The 17,052-nt window shown below is 40.9% G+C and overlaps 1 protein-coding gene and 1 long non-coding RNA gene across 6 annotated transcripts in view; one reads left to right on the top strand and one right to left on the bottom strand.

The window, feature by feature from the left end:
* Positions 1–3,755: 3,755 nt before the first annotated feature.
* LOC111758134 (uncharacterized) lies at positions 3,756–7,103 on the bottom strand. Its single transcript, XR_002792359.2, has 3 exons — positions 6,948–7,103; positions 5,197–5,329; positions 3,756–3,882 (listed from the first exon to the last, which is right to left on the bottom strand). It is a non-coding gene; the product is annotated as an uncharacterized LOC111758134 (long non-coding RNA).
* Daw1 (dynein assembly factor with WD repeats 1) overlaps positions 6,646–17,052 on the top strand; it is a 47,722-nt gene continuing 37,315 nt past the window's right edge. For 2 of the 5 annotated variants that reach the window (XR_010043468.1, XM_063237211.1), the window contains exon 1: positions 6,647–7,129. Coding sequence is in view for 3 of the 5 variants with exons in the window: in XM_063237211.1 (XP_063093281.1) it covers positions 7,048–7,129 (82 nt within the window). In the remaining 2 variants the exon portion in view is untranslated. Of the gene's footprint in view, positions 7,130–17,052 lie in introns of all 5 variants that reach the window. The other 3 variants (XR_010043467.1, XM_063237210.1, XM_063237209.1) reach the window with 3 other exon arrangements.

The raw sequence follows: 17,052 nt of genomic DNA, 5'->3' as shown, positions 1-17,052 counted from the left end.
CCCCTCATTCAGCCAGAATCATGTTCAACGCTGGACGATTTAAAGGCCAGTTTGCAGAAATTTCTGCAGATCTCTGGCAATGTTGGTAGGTTTGGTAAAATGACTCACAGTCCTGGTTATTTCCCAGAGCAGATGTGGAAAATATGGGAGAGTTGACAGGCACAGGGCAGCAGCTCCAGGCAAACATTGCCAGTACATGATGTGCTGAGAGAGTCAAGCCTGTGATTCACATCTGCTTTTCTAACCTCTTGTTTTAGGGCCTCTTGGGATCCTGGTGAGGAAGAAACGTCATAACCTTCCCAGGGGCTGGGATTCTGGGTCCAAGTTGGTATCTGTAACATGCTTTTACAGACCTTTTGGATTTCCAGGGAGTGGAAAAATTAAATCTGACTAGGAAAATAATTAAAATAAAAAAGGCAAGACGGCAATATGGTTAAAGATTTTTTTTTTTTTTTTTTTTTTTTTTTTTTTTTTGGTGAACTCAAACATTTTTATTCAACTCTGACAAAGATTCAGTTGCCAGGAGGATACAAGCAACTACTTCTATTCCATGCACTTGTGTTAATCTTGGGTCCAAACTCTTGGCCATATTCTAAGTAACTCTGCAAAGAACAAAAGCCAAAAGTCCATGTGGAACTTGCCTTCCAGTTCAGGCAGTACGTTCTTTCTCCACTTAGGCGGAGCACTTGTAATGTTTTCAACTAAAAACAACTACTTCCGGGGGTAGGCAGAGCAGGGTCTTCCGGCTGAAGGGGAAGGCGGTTTCTCCTGTCCCTGCTAGGAGTTCCCAAGCAGCTGTGCCTGTTCGCCCAATCCCTCCATATCAGGACCCACTGAATCAAGCACAACTGTTTGAGTCAGAGAGATGGTTCTGCACCCAGGAGTTAGGCAAATAGATTTAGGGGACGGGAGCCAAGGATCGAGGCGACAGAAATGAAAACACAGGCATCCCACATCGATGGAGAGTGGGAAGGAAGGTAAAATCCCAGACAGATGCCTCTGCGGGCCCAATCACCTGTAAGACGTCCTGAACTCTTTAACCATGAGTGAAGCAGCTCACAGGCACCATTGTCCAGGGACGCCAGACTCCTAAAGATTTGATAAGGGCTAATAGATTAGAGAGATGCAAAGATCCAGTTCTACTAGCAGAAGACAACAGGAATCACTGCTACCACATAACCAAATACACATGAGAAGAAAAACGAAACTTTGTTGAGGGCAGAAACAGCCATCAAAATACCTCTGAAAGATGTGACTAAGCAATCAACAAGGACATGAGAGTTTACCTGAAAGTGACCATAAGTTATCAGCAGGCAGCTTGTGTAGACTCACACAGTAGGGAGCCTGAGGTGTGAAATTCACACCCTCCCATCCACACTGGGGCATGAAGTCAAATTGAGCATGTGGACAAGATAACTAGCCTGGTATCACTTTAGGAAGATTGATACAGGAAGCTTAACAGGCCGTAAGGATGACAAGAATACAAACCCAGAGGGGGAAGAAGTCAGTCATGGTATGATGGAGCTGAAAGGAATGAAATAAAATCATTTGTAGCTGTGTAACCAAGGGTTAGGGAGATAAACAATTTATTCTAGGTCATGGATGAGATGACTATGGTTGAAATTTCAGATGACTATGGTTGGAATCACTAATCCACTATTTTCCCATCCTTCCACATTTATTCTCTTGTGAAAACACAGACACGCAAAGAACACCAGATTATGGAGTCGTGGTCCCATAAGGGAAATTTTATCTCATCCTGTCTTCAGCCAGTTTACTACTATGTTCTGTAACAATCCTGGCAGCTATGCAAACTACATCAGCCAGAACACTTCCAAAGCTGAGAAATTCCTTGGACTTCCAGAGGTAGCCTGTGTTAGTCCGCTTCTACATTGTGGTGCCACATCACAACAAAGAATGTGTGATGGAGTGAATCTGCTCACCTTATGTTCAAAAAGCCAAAAAGCAACAGAAGGGGTGAGATTCCCAGTATCTCCTTTGACAGCTGGATTCTGCACCTTTCAACAGTTCTACCATCTTCTAATAATGTCAAGCTGGAGCCAGGCTTTGAAGATGTGGACCTTTAGGGGACATTTCAGGTCCAAACTACTGCACAGTCCAATCCATTACTGTAGGAACTGACAGTAGATTATTTATACTGAGCTAATACCTGCGTCCTTCTAGCTAGCTCCCTTCGCTCTGATTCCAATGGATCTTACAAGTTCTCAAGCACCACTCATTAATCAATAACCAATTAATTAATGTGCCAGTGGTGGAAAACAGCATCATACCCATCTCAGGTCCTCCCTTTCATCTTCTGAGCATTCTGTATTCTTCTATACCATTTTATACTATTTTATATAGTACATTTATATAAATTCTTCTGTAGAATATGTCTAGCTTGTTAAATTATAGATTCCTCCTTCTCCCTCTAGAATCCTCCCAGTCATTTCTTTAAGGAGTTGAAACTATTTGGATTTTAGAAAAAGTACTTACTGTATGTCTTAAAGAGTGCAAACTAGTTTTGATATTTATATTTGCTCTACTAATATTAATAACATAATTAGAAGGCAAGCTTGTTGTCCAGCATCACACAAAAGACTCCAGATTGCACAGAGGTGATTACTGGAGCCCAGCTGAATTAGATTATCAATTTAAATGGAAATCGTGTATATATACCCTGGCCCCAGTTTCAAACACACTTAAAATAGTGATGTTTCTTCTCATCATTATCCCTAATATGTATGGAGTGTTTCTAAATGAGCCAGACTTACAGCAACAACACCTTTATGACTTGGATGCCATGACCCTTTCTACTTTTCTAATGAGGAAATTGAACCCCAATGTGTGATGGGATTTGCCCAAGGAACCAAGCAACAGATCAGGAAAATTGCTCTGATGAATTACAGGCAGCAAAGCTGTTGATTATCACCCATGCTAGTGCAACGTGCATTTCCCAGCCATTAACTGATAAGTGAATGTAAATTTGGGGCCCTCTTCCAACCCATGCCGTATTTCAAGCCCACCTCAACTCTGAATGATTCTCCTGTGATGATCACTTGACATTTAGATTCTTGTAACAGCAAACCCTCAATACAGATTGAATGAATGACTTAACCAGTGGCCCTGACTCTTTCAGTTTTTGTGTTCCAATAAGATCTGATATTTTTGAGTCAGGCAGCGGGACTGGAGGAGGATAGGGGATAAATGATGTGTCACCATGTCCCCTGCACAGGGCAGCCCCTCTGCTCACAGGCCTGCTACAACAGTGGTTCCTTAAACCCCTTTGTACAGCTGGCCTCTTCTGCCTGGCTTGAAACAGCCACCTGGTCTCTTTCATTTCCTCCAGGAGGGAACTGAGCCTCTCTGCTTTCACAGAGGCTCTGAATACTCGCAGCTGCAGCGCCCCCTTTGAGGCACCGAGTTTCTCTAGGAGGCACTGGACCAGTGACATTCACCAAGCTGGGTGGCAGATGTAATCTCTACTTTTTTTTTTTTTTATTGGTACCAGGGATCGAACTCACAACCACATGCTTGCAAGGCAGGCGCTTATGCTGCTGAGCTAAATCTCTACTCTTATCCCACTGTGTCAGCTTTAATGCTGTTGGATCCCCAGCCTGACTCCTTTTTTTTCCTCCTCCTCCTCTTTTGCCTCTCAGTTTTAAAGGTCACCCTCCTCTCCCACTCACCCTCCTGGGGACTTTTTCTATTAATCATCTTTTCCATCAGTGGGATAAAATACCTGACACCCACAATTTATAGGAAAGGATGGTTTATTTTGGCTCACAGTTTCAGAGGCTTTGGTCCATGATCAACTGGCTCCGAGGCAGGAACATCACGGTGCACGGGCTTGATGAAGAAGGGCCGCTCACTTCATGGCAGCTGGAAGCAGAGAGAGAAAAGAGGCTGAGTGGAAGGAACCTGTGGCATGGCTTTTCCCTTTATGGTTCGTGTCTAGATGTCCCTGCAAAGCCTCGTGCAGTCATAGTGGGGCTTTGACAGAAGTGAGTGAATCTAGAGTATATGATGCTGGGATTAAGAGTGGGTGATTACTAAATTAGCATTGCCCTAATCCTGGTTGCCTGGATACAATATGAGGGACAGAAAGACTTGTCTTCTCCCTTTCTTGCTTTTGCTATCTTTTGCTTGCCATTAACTGGTTCTCCTCTGTGAAGCCCCCTGCCAAGCCATCCTGTCTTGGAGTCAGCCAATTATGGACTGAAACCACTATAAACTATGATCTAAATGAACTTTTTCTCTTTTAATTTTGGGAGTATTTTACCTCATGGCGAGAAAAGTAACTAAGACACATCCCCAGTGATCTACTTCCTCCCACCAGCCTCATCTCTGAAGAACACATTCAGCTGTGAACCCGTCAGTGGATAAACCCACAGATAGATCCAATACCTCTGTGACCTTCAAAACAGTTCCATCTCTGAACACATGGGCTTTTGTGTGTGTGTGTGGCAGAAGGTATTTTAGGTCCAGACCATAGCATTTGCTCTCAGCCTATTTACTGGCTTCTCTCAGTGCAGTGGGACAAGGATGCATACTTCTCACGAGCTCCTGGGTTCCCAGTTATTGCTGTTTGGGGGAGCATACATTGACAGCTGAAGCCCAAAGTGACTGTACTCCACTAACTACTGGTTTGGGGGAGCCAAAGTAACACTGCTAGTTACCTAGTTTCTGGTTGTGGAGGGCAGGTCTCAGTGGTGATGTCTTATTTCAAACTGCTGCTATAACAGAGTTCTACAAATTTGGTGGCTCAGAAGCAGCAGACATTTATTTATTTCTCATGGCTCTGGAGGATGAAGTTTGAGATCACAGTGCTGCCATGACCACTTTTGGTGAGGATTCTCTTCTGTGTTTCAGACTGCCAACATCTCAGTTTACCCTCATGAGGCAGAAAGAAGGGCTAGACCTCTCTGGTGTCTCTCTTATAGGAATCTCACCCTTATGAATGCCTCTAAAAGACCCCACCTATGTATGCCATTATATTGGGGTTAGAATTCCAGTAGGGTAAGCTTTGAAGGGGACACAGACATTCAGTGTACTGCAGATAGACAGCTGGGGTCGAGTAGTACATTTATATACATGAATCAGCTGTTGATCTAGGGAAGAGGCTGTGCGTTGACTAGAAGTGTCATAAAACTTCCAGGTAGTCCTGTGAGGAAGCCATACCCTGGGATACCGCACCTCTCCTCTGCTCAACGTAGTCTTGTTTCAGGGATTTTTGTCCACTCTTCATATTGAGTGGCTCTTCCTGGCAGGTGATGTAGAGTGGAGCAATTCTGTACTCAGCCTGGGGAATCGTGGAGCAGGTTCTGCCCTGAAAAAATGACAAGTCAGCTAAACTCAGAAGCAATTGCAATACGTGTCAATGCCAGGAAGCATTTGTGCTCAAGAGTTTCAGTTGTTCCCGTTTGTATTATCACTTCATTTGTATACAATTTTTGGCTTTTTCCAAGAAGGGGAAGAGGTAATCTTAAACTTGGTGCTTGATAAGGATTCTGGATTACCAAATTAGGACCCTGAGAACCTTCTTCTCATAAGAGGCTCCATATCCTCTGAGGAAACTGTTGGGATTCTGGAAACTGTGACTGGAGGTCAGTGTGCCTCGACTTCTTTGATAAACTGCATGTAGCTGAAGATCAACGACGGGCCTCCTGACCGCTAGTGGACTTCAGCCAGTTACATGGAAATTCAGCACAAACTCGAAACATTTGAGAAACTGTCAAAGGTAGAGCTGGGATTTGTTTCAAGCAGCAAAAGGATAACTCCTAAATGTTTGGTCAGGGAACTGGGGAATTCTTTACCTGCAAATGGAAGCAAAGAGCCAGCCAGCTAGGTAGCAGGGCAGCCTGGGAAAGTGCAGGGGTGTGAAGGGTGGGTAACAGGATGGGGGCCTTTGGTTCCAGAGAGAGAGAAGAGGATGGAGCTGAGATTAGTAATGAAGCAGGGAGTAAAACTGAGGTGCTCTTCACAAAATACAAGTAGATCCAAATAGTTCTGCAACATCCTGGAACATTCTGGAGCCTGGCTTGGCCTGCAGGAAACAGGGGCTACTTTTTGTTTTGTAAGAATTTTAAATTTAAAGAAGTTGCAGCAATCATATTTGCAACTCCTCAAAAAGAATCTCTTCATAGATTCAACCTTGTGTTCATTAGCTTTATGGTTTTCATTGATCTAGCAAAATCTATCCATACATGTCTATACATGAGAATTGATTAGACATCATGATCCTTTTATCTCAGAATACATCAGTGTCTTTCCTCATAAAAAGGGCATTCTTTTACATAACCACAGTACAAAAATCAAAATCAAGCAACTGTCATAATGCTATAAGCTGAACCACAATCTATTTTACTCATTGTCTAGTAGTGGCTTTATAACTAATTATTCCTGGTCCGGAGCACAAGATCATCCAGTGCATTTAGCTGGTTGATCTTTTTGTCTCTTCAGTCATTTCTCCCCTGATTTTGAAAGTTATTTTGTACAGTTGCCTCAGTTTGGTTCACTCTAACTTGTGAGAGACAGTGTTCACGCCTGCGCATTTCTGTTAGGTTTCACAGTGCCAGCAGGAAAGGCATTCTGACTTTAAGGATGTCTCCAAGCTTGTGAGCACATCAAGTACCAAGGCTTGGCCAGTGGCTTGCCCGCCTAGTAGATCTCAAACAGCTGCTAATTTTTCCTCTTTTTATCCTTAAAAGAAAAAAAAAATTCTTTTGAAAGGCAGGACTGAGTCTTGATTCAGAGTCTGTCAGACGCAGCTAGTAATTCAACAGCCTTTTTAAAAAATCGCATTTATTTGAATCTGCTCTTTGAAAACTATATGAAGTTTTCCTTTACAATAGCGACCTGGCTTTTCTCTTAAATGCCACTTTAAAATGTGAAGTAAAATAATTGAGTCGATTTAAGGAAACCGTAAGAACTTCAAGGACGCTCACCTAGGGAGACACAGCGACCTGCTCACCCGGGTCCCACCGCGGGCCTTGCGAACTGGACTGCGCACGCGCAGAGGCCACCGGCTGCTGTTTGTTGGTTTCTATGGCTACGAAGCCTCGCTGCTTGAGACCTAAAAGGGAGAAAATGAAGCTCAAGAGCCTCCTGCTGCGGTATTACCCGCCAGGTACGGGCTCCGCACACCTGCGCTGGGGCCTGGTCTCAGAGAGGTGGCGGGGAGGGCACGGGGGGGGGGGGCTGGGGCGGGTCGGGGGGCGCCGGTGTCTGCTGGCTCAGTGACCGGGGAGCCCAGGCTGAGATCCTGGAGGGCCTCGGTGCCTCACAACTTTTTGAGTGACTGTTTCCGGAAGACTTACACTTTGAGGTCTAAGGTTTCCTGGTTACTCAGGAATGAGGTCGAGGGCTGAGCAGTGTTTGATGATGACCCAAGACACTCACTCTTGGAAGCCGAGACAACAGCAGGAGCGCAGAGCTATTTTATTTATTTCTTTAGTCTTTCTTGAGACAAGGTCTCCCTGTGCAGTTTGGACCAGCCTTGAGCTCACTCTGTAGCCCAGGCTGGCCCCGGACTTGCAGCGATCCTGAGCCTCCTGCCTCAGCCTCCTGAGTGCTGGAGTTACAGGTGTGTGCCACCGATGTGCCCACTTTATTTGTGGAATCTGGCTGAGCCTGCTGTATAGAGTCTCACTCTCCTACCTTCTCTGTACTTACGACTTCTTTAACAGTCCTCTCCATGCTTAAAAGTCTGGCTCTTTTTCTCTGAGAACAGACGGAACAGCCCATCAGATGAGAGCAGACTCGTCCTCTTTCTGGACCCACATTTCCCCAGACCTCGCAACGGCTAACCTCTTTTCTTTATCGGGGTTCAGCCAACGTAACCAAGCCAGAGATGCCTCCGAAGTATCCTTCACTGATCTTATACTATTCCATTGTTCATCTTTATTATATCCCTCATAACCTGCCCTGTGTTTATTGTTCACATGGTAAATATCCACCTCTTCCCGAGGGATGGACACTGCGTGAGAACTACCATCGTTCTTTTGTTCACGGCTGCATTCTTAAATCTAGAAAAGACCGTACTTGTAAGTGAAATAAATCTCATGTGTGTAAAATACAGTGTTGTCTCCCTAGTGTAAGATATGGAGAGAGCAAAATCTACCAGAAATATTGTGTAAGGATAAGAACCTGCTCAAAGGGAAAAAGTAGCTGGGATAGGGGGCAGGGGGTAAAAAAGGAAGGGAAAAGATATAAATTTGTATATATATATACATAAGATGACTGTACTACTAATTATATTACTTCCTGGAAAAGAACAATTAATACTCGTGATTACATCAATTTTCCATGTCACTGTCTGGTCATCTAAGCAGCCCCTTGGAAGATAACAATATGCAGTCTGACAACCATTGTCAAATTCCTAACATCTTGGGGGCTGTTTTGATACTGGGACCTATGGTCTTGTTTTCAAAGTCTATACTGCTATTGTTTTGGGTTAGTTGTTTGCTTGATTCTTTTGCTTTTTGTTTTTCTTTTTATCTTTTAAATAAAATTAAAAAAAAAAAAAAAGAAAAGAAAAGGTCCTGGAGTATAGGAGGCACTTGATGTCTGTGGAGTGAATGTGTGAATGTGGATTATGAAAGAGATCGGTTCAGGCATGGAAACAGTCGTGAAGAGATGTTTAAAATCGCAAAGAATTATGAGTCTGTCTCCCTGGAAGAACAGGACTGGGCTACAACCTCCTCCAACATGGAGCTAACATGTGATAGACAAGAAGGAGACTCATTTTCTTTCCTGTTAGCATTCTGATTAACCTACAAGAGGTTGCATTCCTGAGTAGCCTGTTCTCTTTAGGCTGTGTCAGCAGTGTTTTCACGAACAGCACCGTAGTGAAGGGCAAGCCTCAATCCCTTGTTGTGGAATGGAGGCTGGAACGTGGGCTCCAAGATTAGAATATTTGACTCTCGCTGTGGAATTTTCCCACTGAGCAATTTGTTTCAATCCGTGAAGCTGTCAGTCACCTGGCCCTCTGCGGACCCTTTCCAGCAGCTAACTGGCCTCTTTCCCTTCAGAGGAAACCTCCTTGCAAGAAACAAGAATTCTTCCCCTGATTCCTCTCTTCTTGTCAGAGTCAAACTTCATTCCTCTTGCATTTCCATTTTTACTTATGCCCCGGAACTCCCCGTTTGAGGTCCCCCTGGCGTTCATGTGGCTGGGCCTGCTGGTCACGGCCAGTCGCCATCTCTGTTGACCTGACGCAGCATCCTCCCCTCTGAACATGAAGCTCTGAGCTCCTTTCGTCCTCTCTCCTGCTTTCCTTTCTCTCTCTGTGCCCCTCTTTCTTCATGCATCTTTTTGGTTCTTTTTCGCTCTAATCTCTTACTGTGACAGTGTCTGAGATCTTTGACTTCGGACTTCTCGTTTCTATCTGATCTCGTTTGCTGGGCGAGTCATCTGTTCTCAGGGATGAAACACTTTCCTGTTTTGAGTGGCTGCCCATCTGCCCAGCGCCTCTGTTTGTGTGTTCAATGCACATCTCATGTGGGTTGGGGTGTCAAACTCTGTATCTTCCCTTTCTGTCAGTAGCAGCTCATTTCCTCACTTGCTTGGCCAAAATTGCAGACTGACCCTTGTCTCCTCTCTCACGTTCCATGTCAGATCCCAGGACAAATCCCACCACCTGCCTTTAAATGATGCTTGGAACCCAGCGCCATCTTCTCCCCTTGACCACGTCCATTCTCTGTGGCCAGAGCTTCCTCTTTTTTCTCCATACAGTCCGATTTCAGGACTGCAGACTTAATGTAAAAGGCTCAGGTCTCCAGAACACCCCAGAACGTTCCCTTTTGCTTCTCTGACTCCCCCATTTCCTGGGTTCTCCTCTATCATCTCTACTTTTCTGGGGTCAAAGGTGCCCCCACCTAGCTCTCCACCGTTGCTGTTCTTTCTACCTGAAATAATCATCCAATATTAATAAATGTCCACTAGTTATGGGCATTTGCATAATGACAGCTCCTATTTTTTTTTAAGCTCTTTTCTCAAAAGTAACCAAAGTGAAGACTTGGATGACCTCCCTTTCTAAAACTTCCTTTTTCTCAAAATATTTCACAGACTTTTGCCCTGGTTTGTCTTTTCTGCTTGTGACTATCTCACTCCAACACATTGTGATAACTGCTCATTTTTTGTTGCTTAATCCCCTCACCCCCACCGCAAGAGCTCAGTGAAGGCAGAGACTTTGCTGATTGCACTCACTGCAATATCTCCAGCACTCACAGCAGAGCTTGGTGCATAAACAAGGCCCTCACGTATTTGTTGAGTAAAGGAGTTTGACCAGCTGGGGTGTGTTGGACACAATGCTTGTAACCCTCTGGATATGTGACCAGGTCATAGAAATGATCTGCGTTGCTCTGAAAGTCAACAATTCTAGTAGCAATTACAGATTCAAATAAAGTTTCAGACTCAGGCTTGCAACTCGTACCTCATGATTACCCCATAATGAGATAGTTCCAATTTTTGGTGAGCCATGTCCTAAGCAAGTTTCTTATGTACTGCTGAATAGTATATGGGTGTTTCAATAACATCAAATAGGAAACGTGTCACTCATGCGAATAGAGCAATTTTGTTTCGCCTTCGAGTTCGGTGTTTGGTCCTCTTACTTTTGGTGAGTGGCTTGTAGATCTGGAACATTCTCTGTTAGCAACCATTGAATTCGTCCTAAGTGACTAAATGGACATCGTAGTGTTGTGATTAACCAGCCCGGGGAAATCCCCTTTCTGTCTCAGTTGCATTCAGTTGTCCATCAGTTTTTGGTTTTGTCAAGAGCAAGTGACAGCTACATGCTTTCCATGCATCAGTTAACTTTTGTCTTTTACATTTTAACTAGGTAATACTCGATAACGTGCTCAATAATTTGAGCACGTTAAATATTTCTGTTGATATTTCTTTTGAGTCATGGTTTTAAAATATATAACCAAATTTTGAGGGTACAGGATCCTTACCCAAGGATTTTTGGAGAATAATACTTACTGTATTATAACTAACAGAAGATCAGAAACATTAAGACATTGTGGAATTAATCGCTGAGGAGAGACCGTCAATATCTTGATCTGTTTTCTGTTTATATTCTGTACAGCATTGTCATAGCCTGGTGCCCATGTTGGAGCTCAGAGATTAAGGGAAAGGTTGATACACTGCTTTGGTGTCTTGTCACAGCGACACAATTAAAGGTGCAATGTTTCAGATTTTGCATTTTACTTTCTAGATCCATTTGTGTAGCAACTGACATTTGTGCTAGTCATTCTAAGGACTTCTGAGCATTACTCATGTTGGTAGAAACAAGAAAGTGTTGAACAGGAAAAGTAGTCTTTTGTTAATTTGTGAAAATTTTTACCGCTTTTCCTTAGGCTATTAGATTTTGCCATGTGGGTTGTCAAGAGCTTTTTTTTTTTTTTAAACCTTTCTTTGAATTACAGATTATTATTATTCCTCAATAATAAGTACTACATGCTAAGAATTTTTCTATGTACTATAAAAAACTTAAAAGAAAAGGAAAGGATTCTTGATAACAGTATCTCTCACTTATGTAGAGTTTATTACTTTTTAAAATTTTTATTTTAAAGAGCAAAAACAATAAAAACAATGATATAGAATTTCAAAACAAGACAATAGGAAATTAACAATGGTTATTGTCTTGCATACTGTTATCTTCGGCATAGTTACTCAGATTATAAGACATAGGCATGCAAAATTGATCAAATAATATAAAGCATAAACCATTTTACTTTCCAATTATTATATTTTATTTGGGTTAAATACCTTGTGGGGATTTTGTTCCTTAAGAGTTATATATTCTAATAATGTTGGTCTTTGTAATTTTTTTCTTTTCTTTCATTTTCTTATTTTTCTTACATTTAAAAAATTTTTGTGGGCTGGGGATTTAGCTCAGTGACACAAGCACATGCCTGGCAAGTGCAGGGTCCTGAGTTTATCCCTGGTACTGCACACACAAAAAAATTTGCATTTTCTGTTTTTTTAAGGCAAGACCTCACTATGTAGTTGAGGCTGGTCTTGAACTTGTGGCAATCCTATTGCCTCAGCCTACTGAGTGCTGGGATTTTAGACATGTGCCACCATGCCCAGGTTTATTTTACTTTTTAGCTTTTTAATAAAAAGAAATATTTATGAACAAATCTTGTAAAATACATAAAGGATTAAGATCATACTTATTGTCTTCAAGGTGTGATGTCCCTTTGAAAAAAGCACCTGGTATACTAACCACCACTTGTGAGAACCCATTTATTCAACTTACTAATCAAGCATTATTAGTTTTTATACTCTTTGTTAATCTGTGAGCTACAAATAATGCCTTGTTTCCTTTGTACTTTTTTCATTTTAATGAAGTATTTTGTGTATTTTCTGATCATTGTTTTTGTTTTCAAATGGACTGTTGTGTTTGGGCCTTTTGCTTATGTTTCTTTTAGCATCAGCTTCAGAATTATTCATATAAAGTTCTATAATCTTCGTGTTTGTAGTTGAAATATTTTTGTCACCATTTGTCTGTGGTATCTCTGGTAGAAGCTCAAAATTTTTTTCAGACAAATATGCCAATTTTAATTTTTAGCTGTTGCTTTAATAAGCACTAAAATATAAGCATGATCTGTCACTTGGACTATTTTATATTTTATTTTCAGTATTAAAATCTCTAATCCAACTGGAATATATCTGTACATTTTGTATGGCAAAAAAGGTTTTTAAAAAATTTTTTAAGTACAGAGGATTATAACATTATATATTAAGTAATCCATTCTTTCTCCATTAATTTGGAGTGGTACCTTCACCTTATTTTAAAATCTTCCTGTATAGATAATTCTGTTATGCTGACCTGATTTTGTACCTTATAGTTTTATAGGTCATTATAATATCTGGCAGAATAAATTTTTAAACACCAAACAAAAGTCTCCTATTTCAATTCCTTAAATTAATTTTACATTTTTATTGTACTGAGCTTTCTCATTCAGAAATGTGTTGTCTTATTTGTCATAATTTTCTTTGATATCCATTTTGGCTACATCTTATACATTAGTTGCTAATTTGTATTTAGATATTATAGTTTCTTTTGCATTTATAAATAAATGTGATATTAGTAATAATTGCATCCTCACTTGTTGATATATCTATTTTCAAAATCTATTTCCAATCTTAAATGATTGTATCCTACTTCCAATCTTGAAAGTAAACCCTTTTCAATTATTTCTAGAACTCTGGACATATAAATAGATTTTTCAAATGTAATATCTATATTTTGCTGAAAAGTTCAATGTGACAAAAGCTATCTTTTTTTACTCTAAGAAAATAAGAATAGAATTTTTAGTGGGTGGCTCTCCACAGAATCTTTTCTAATTTCTTTATAAATAAGTTTGTTTCTTGGACTACAGAAATAGAGTTAGGCTTCAGGTGTTCTGCACAAAAGAATTACTTTCAGGGAAGGGCTCCCAGAACAAAACTATACCAAATAAGCTCTGAGCTCCAGCTGTTTGTCTGGCATGTGTAGGTATTCTGGGCACTTTTTTGAGTCATTAAAAGCATTTTGAATCTTTTCTGGGGGGGTTCTAAAATATTCCTTGTTACACAGGAGGTTACCTGTATAGGTCTTACAGAATCAGCAAGGGATTCTCATCCGTGGATTTGTCCACCGACAAGTTCATAGCTGACCATGCTACTGAAGATGAGTTTAAATCAGGAGGCTCTGCTGAGATGAGTTTTAAGGTTGTATCTGTGTAGCTGATTGAGTGGTAGAGTCTGTTACCGGCAGGGGAATCTCTGGAGGAGAAGCAGGCTTGGAATGGAAGATCCTGAATGTGTTTGAGATGAGTGAAGTCACCCACAGGTCTGGATCCAGGCTGGAAAGTTAGTTAGTAGCAGTTGGTGTATTGATAAAGATGTGGGCATAGATAAATTTAAACAGGAAAAGAATATCAACTGAGAGAAAAAGAATTCCCGGACTTGAATCCTAGAAGTCATCAGGATTTATCAGTAAAGGAGAATGAAGGTCACAACATCATTGGAGAAAGAGAAAGATCTCACAAAGACCTGGAGAAGACGTGTTGAGGAAGAATTACCAAAAGGCCATGGGGATCCAAGATAAGAAATATATTAGTACCTTACCATTGCTGGGACAAAATTCTGGACACTCACACCGGAAAGAGGAGAAGCTTATTTTGGTTCAGGGTTTTATCCATGGTTGGTTGGCTTGAAGGCAGAAACTCATCACAGAAGGGTCATGGCGGAGGAAAGGTACTTAGTCCCTGGCTTACAGGAAGTAGAGAGCAAAGTGATGGCAGAGGGATGGGGCACGCTTTCCCAGGTCACATCCCAGGTGTTTGCCTTTTCTCATCAGACCTCACTTCCCTATAGCACAGCTAGCTGTGAACTCATCAGAGGACTAACGTGGGCGAACATGGCTGCACCACGATCCAGCCGCCTTTCCAACACTCAGGGCTGTGGGGGATGTTCAAGAGCTAAACCATAACAGGGAAGGTGAACCAGTGTGGGGACACCACAGTCCTGTACCCATCCTTCATGGAAATATAAGACTTATATGTTAGAGTTTCCTCCCTCCCTGATGTTACAGCCTCACTGGGGGAGGTGGCAGAAGGAAGTTTAAATGACACTAGTGGCCATATGAACTACAGAGATACCGTAAGTTTTTAAATTAATTAATAGGAAATAAGCAATGATCATTTACACTTTATGCCAAGTACCTTTTATCGATGTTACACACTCTCAACCTTCAAACTGTACGTACAATTCATAGGTATGAAAACTAATCTCTACAGATTACTTTCCTAGTGTCATTGTAAGAGTAAGGGATTATATACTTTGGTTGTTATTTACACTTTTGTTTTCTCACACCAGATAAAAAGTAGGATATTTACATATCTGTGTCTCGTTTGTTTCACTTAAAATTATAGTCTCAAAGAGCAACCATTTAGCTAGGAATGTCTCAAGCTTATCTTTCTTTATGACTGAGTAGTATTCCATTATATAAAAAATCCCACATCTTTGTCCATTTATTGGTTGATGGATTTTTGGGCTGTTTCCAAGATTTAGCTATTATAAATTGTGTCACTATAAACATGAGTGTGCATACATTGCTGTGGTATGATGCTTCTAGTTCTTTCAAGAAGATACCAAGAAGGGGAATAGCTGGATCAGATGGAACCTCTAGTTGTAGTTTTGTGATGAAACTCCACACTAATTTCCACAGTGGTTGCACCTATCTACACTCCCACCAACAGTGGAGAAGGGTTCCCTTTTCCTTGCAGCCCCCAACATTTGTTATTGGTTGATTTCTTGATGATGGCCATTCTTTCTAGGGTGAATTGGAGCCTCAGTGTTGTTTTAATTTGCATCTCTTGAATAACCAGTGATGCTGAACATTTTTTCATGCATTTATTTGCCATTTGTACTTTTTCTGAGAAATGACTATTTCAGATGTTATTTTTGGATTCTGTATTTAAATTGAGAGGGAGTCTGACTTTTTTGAGTTATGTATTCTAGATATTAGTTCTTTGAGAAACAGCTGGCATTTTTTTCCCCACTCAATGGATTGTCTCTTCATTCTGATGATAGATATTGTAAAATAGGAAAAAACATGTTCAAATGGAAGGGGGACTACACAGTGGGGAGAGGGAATGGAAGAAGGAAAAGAAAATAAATGAGAAAAGAGAAAAAATGGAAATAAAGTTTTTGTAAATAAAGAGGGGAAGGAAGGTAGAAAGGAGGGGGATTGAACAAAATAACCAAGATGTGTACAGGTACAGATTTCCTGTGATTAATGTGATCATTACATATATCTGAAATATATTAATAAACTTAAATTTTAAAATACTAAAAACTATGTAGAAAAATCACTGAAACTTAAATCTGAATCTCCATTGCCAAGTACAGACTTTGTCAACTCTGCTCCATCCCATAACAATGATCTAGTCTTTAAAAAGGAAATACAGGGATCTGATAGCATTTGATTGATAGCTGTTGTTGGAATCATAGATATTGTGTCAAATTGTGATCTATAGCAACGATTCTTAAAGTGTAGGGCCTTTGGACCCGGACAGTGGTGACACAAGGTTGAACCTGTCTTTATAACAGCAGTGAGGTGTTACTTGGTTTTGCACTTTATTGAGAGTTGCTCTGATGGTTCAAAAGGAATGAACAGCCAAAGCACCTGGCCTTCCTGCGAGTCGAGGTAGTGTTACCACCTCTGATAATGGTCACTGTTTTCTTCATTGTCACGTTTTTGGAGTCCCTTGAACCTTCTCAACATTCTCAGTGAGGAGGTAAGAAGCACTAATAAAGGAAATCTGGGGAATTTGATAACATTTGAGCTGTGAAGCACCACAATTGTCTTGTGAAAACCTCTTGTGTGGTCATTTGCATTGCAGCGTGGCCTAGCAAGCTCCTGGAAGAACATTTTTCCTTGAAACACTGACAGATAAATGGGATTTTTCAGACTGGAGCATTTGGCAAATACTTTCTTACACATGAACAAAGTCAGCCCAAAAGATTAAGTCAAGCTGTCAGCATTACTTGCCAGTGATAAAACCTGAAATTTCAATCAAAAAGCAGAATTTTGGAAAACTGAAATCTGCCACTGTGATCTTGACAGCTTGTCAACAGTAAAAGAGTTTTCTGATGACAGAGCTTGGAACTGATATTAACAAATGCAAATTTCCGATATTGTCTGATGAAATATGTCAACATTTAGAAAATACGCGTTACTTTGTGAGATGCTATTTTTTCAATCATGCATGGATAAACCAGCCTTTGAAGGAGTGAGACAGATTGATGAATTTTAGTTTAACAAGATAGAAGAATTCCCTGATAGGATTTCAGGCTTTCTATTGCAAATAATTTTTCAGAAGCTACCATTTGTTGGGCTTTGATGTAGTATCAAAATAGCACAGTTATCTGAGAAGGCTATTTACATGCACTTTCACTTTCCAACTACAAATCTGTGTAAGTTCAGATTTTTTCCTTCTATTTCATCCAAAACAACGTATGGTAACATCTTGAATGCAGGAGCAGAGTAAAGAA

This window comes from Cavia porcellus, unplaced genomic scaffold (genome assembly GCF_034190915.1).
Source record: "Cavia porcellus strain 051 isolate PalLab524CR breed Dunkin Hartley unplaced genomic scaffold, mCavPor4.1 scaffold_26, whole genome shotgun sequence".
Taxonomy (NCBI): domain Eukaryota; kingdom Metazoa; phylum Chordata; class Mammalia; order Rodentia; family Caviidae; genus Cavia; species Cavia porcellus.
The sequence above is the reverse complement of the archived record's forward strand: the minus strand, read 5'-3'. Positions and strand labels throughout refer to the sequence as shown.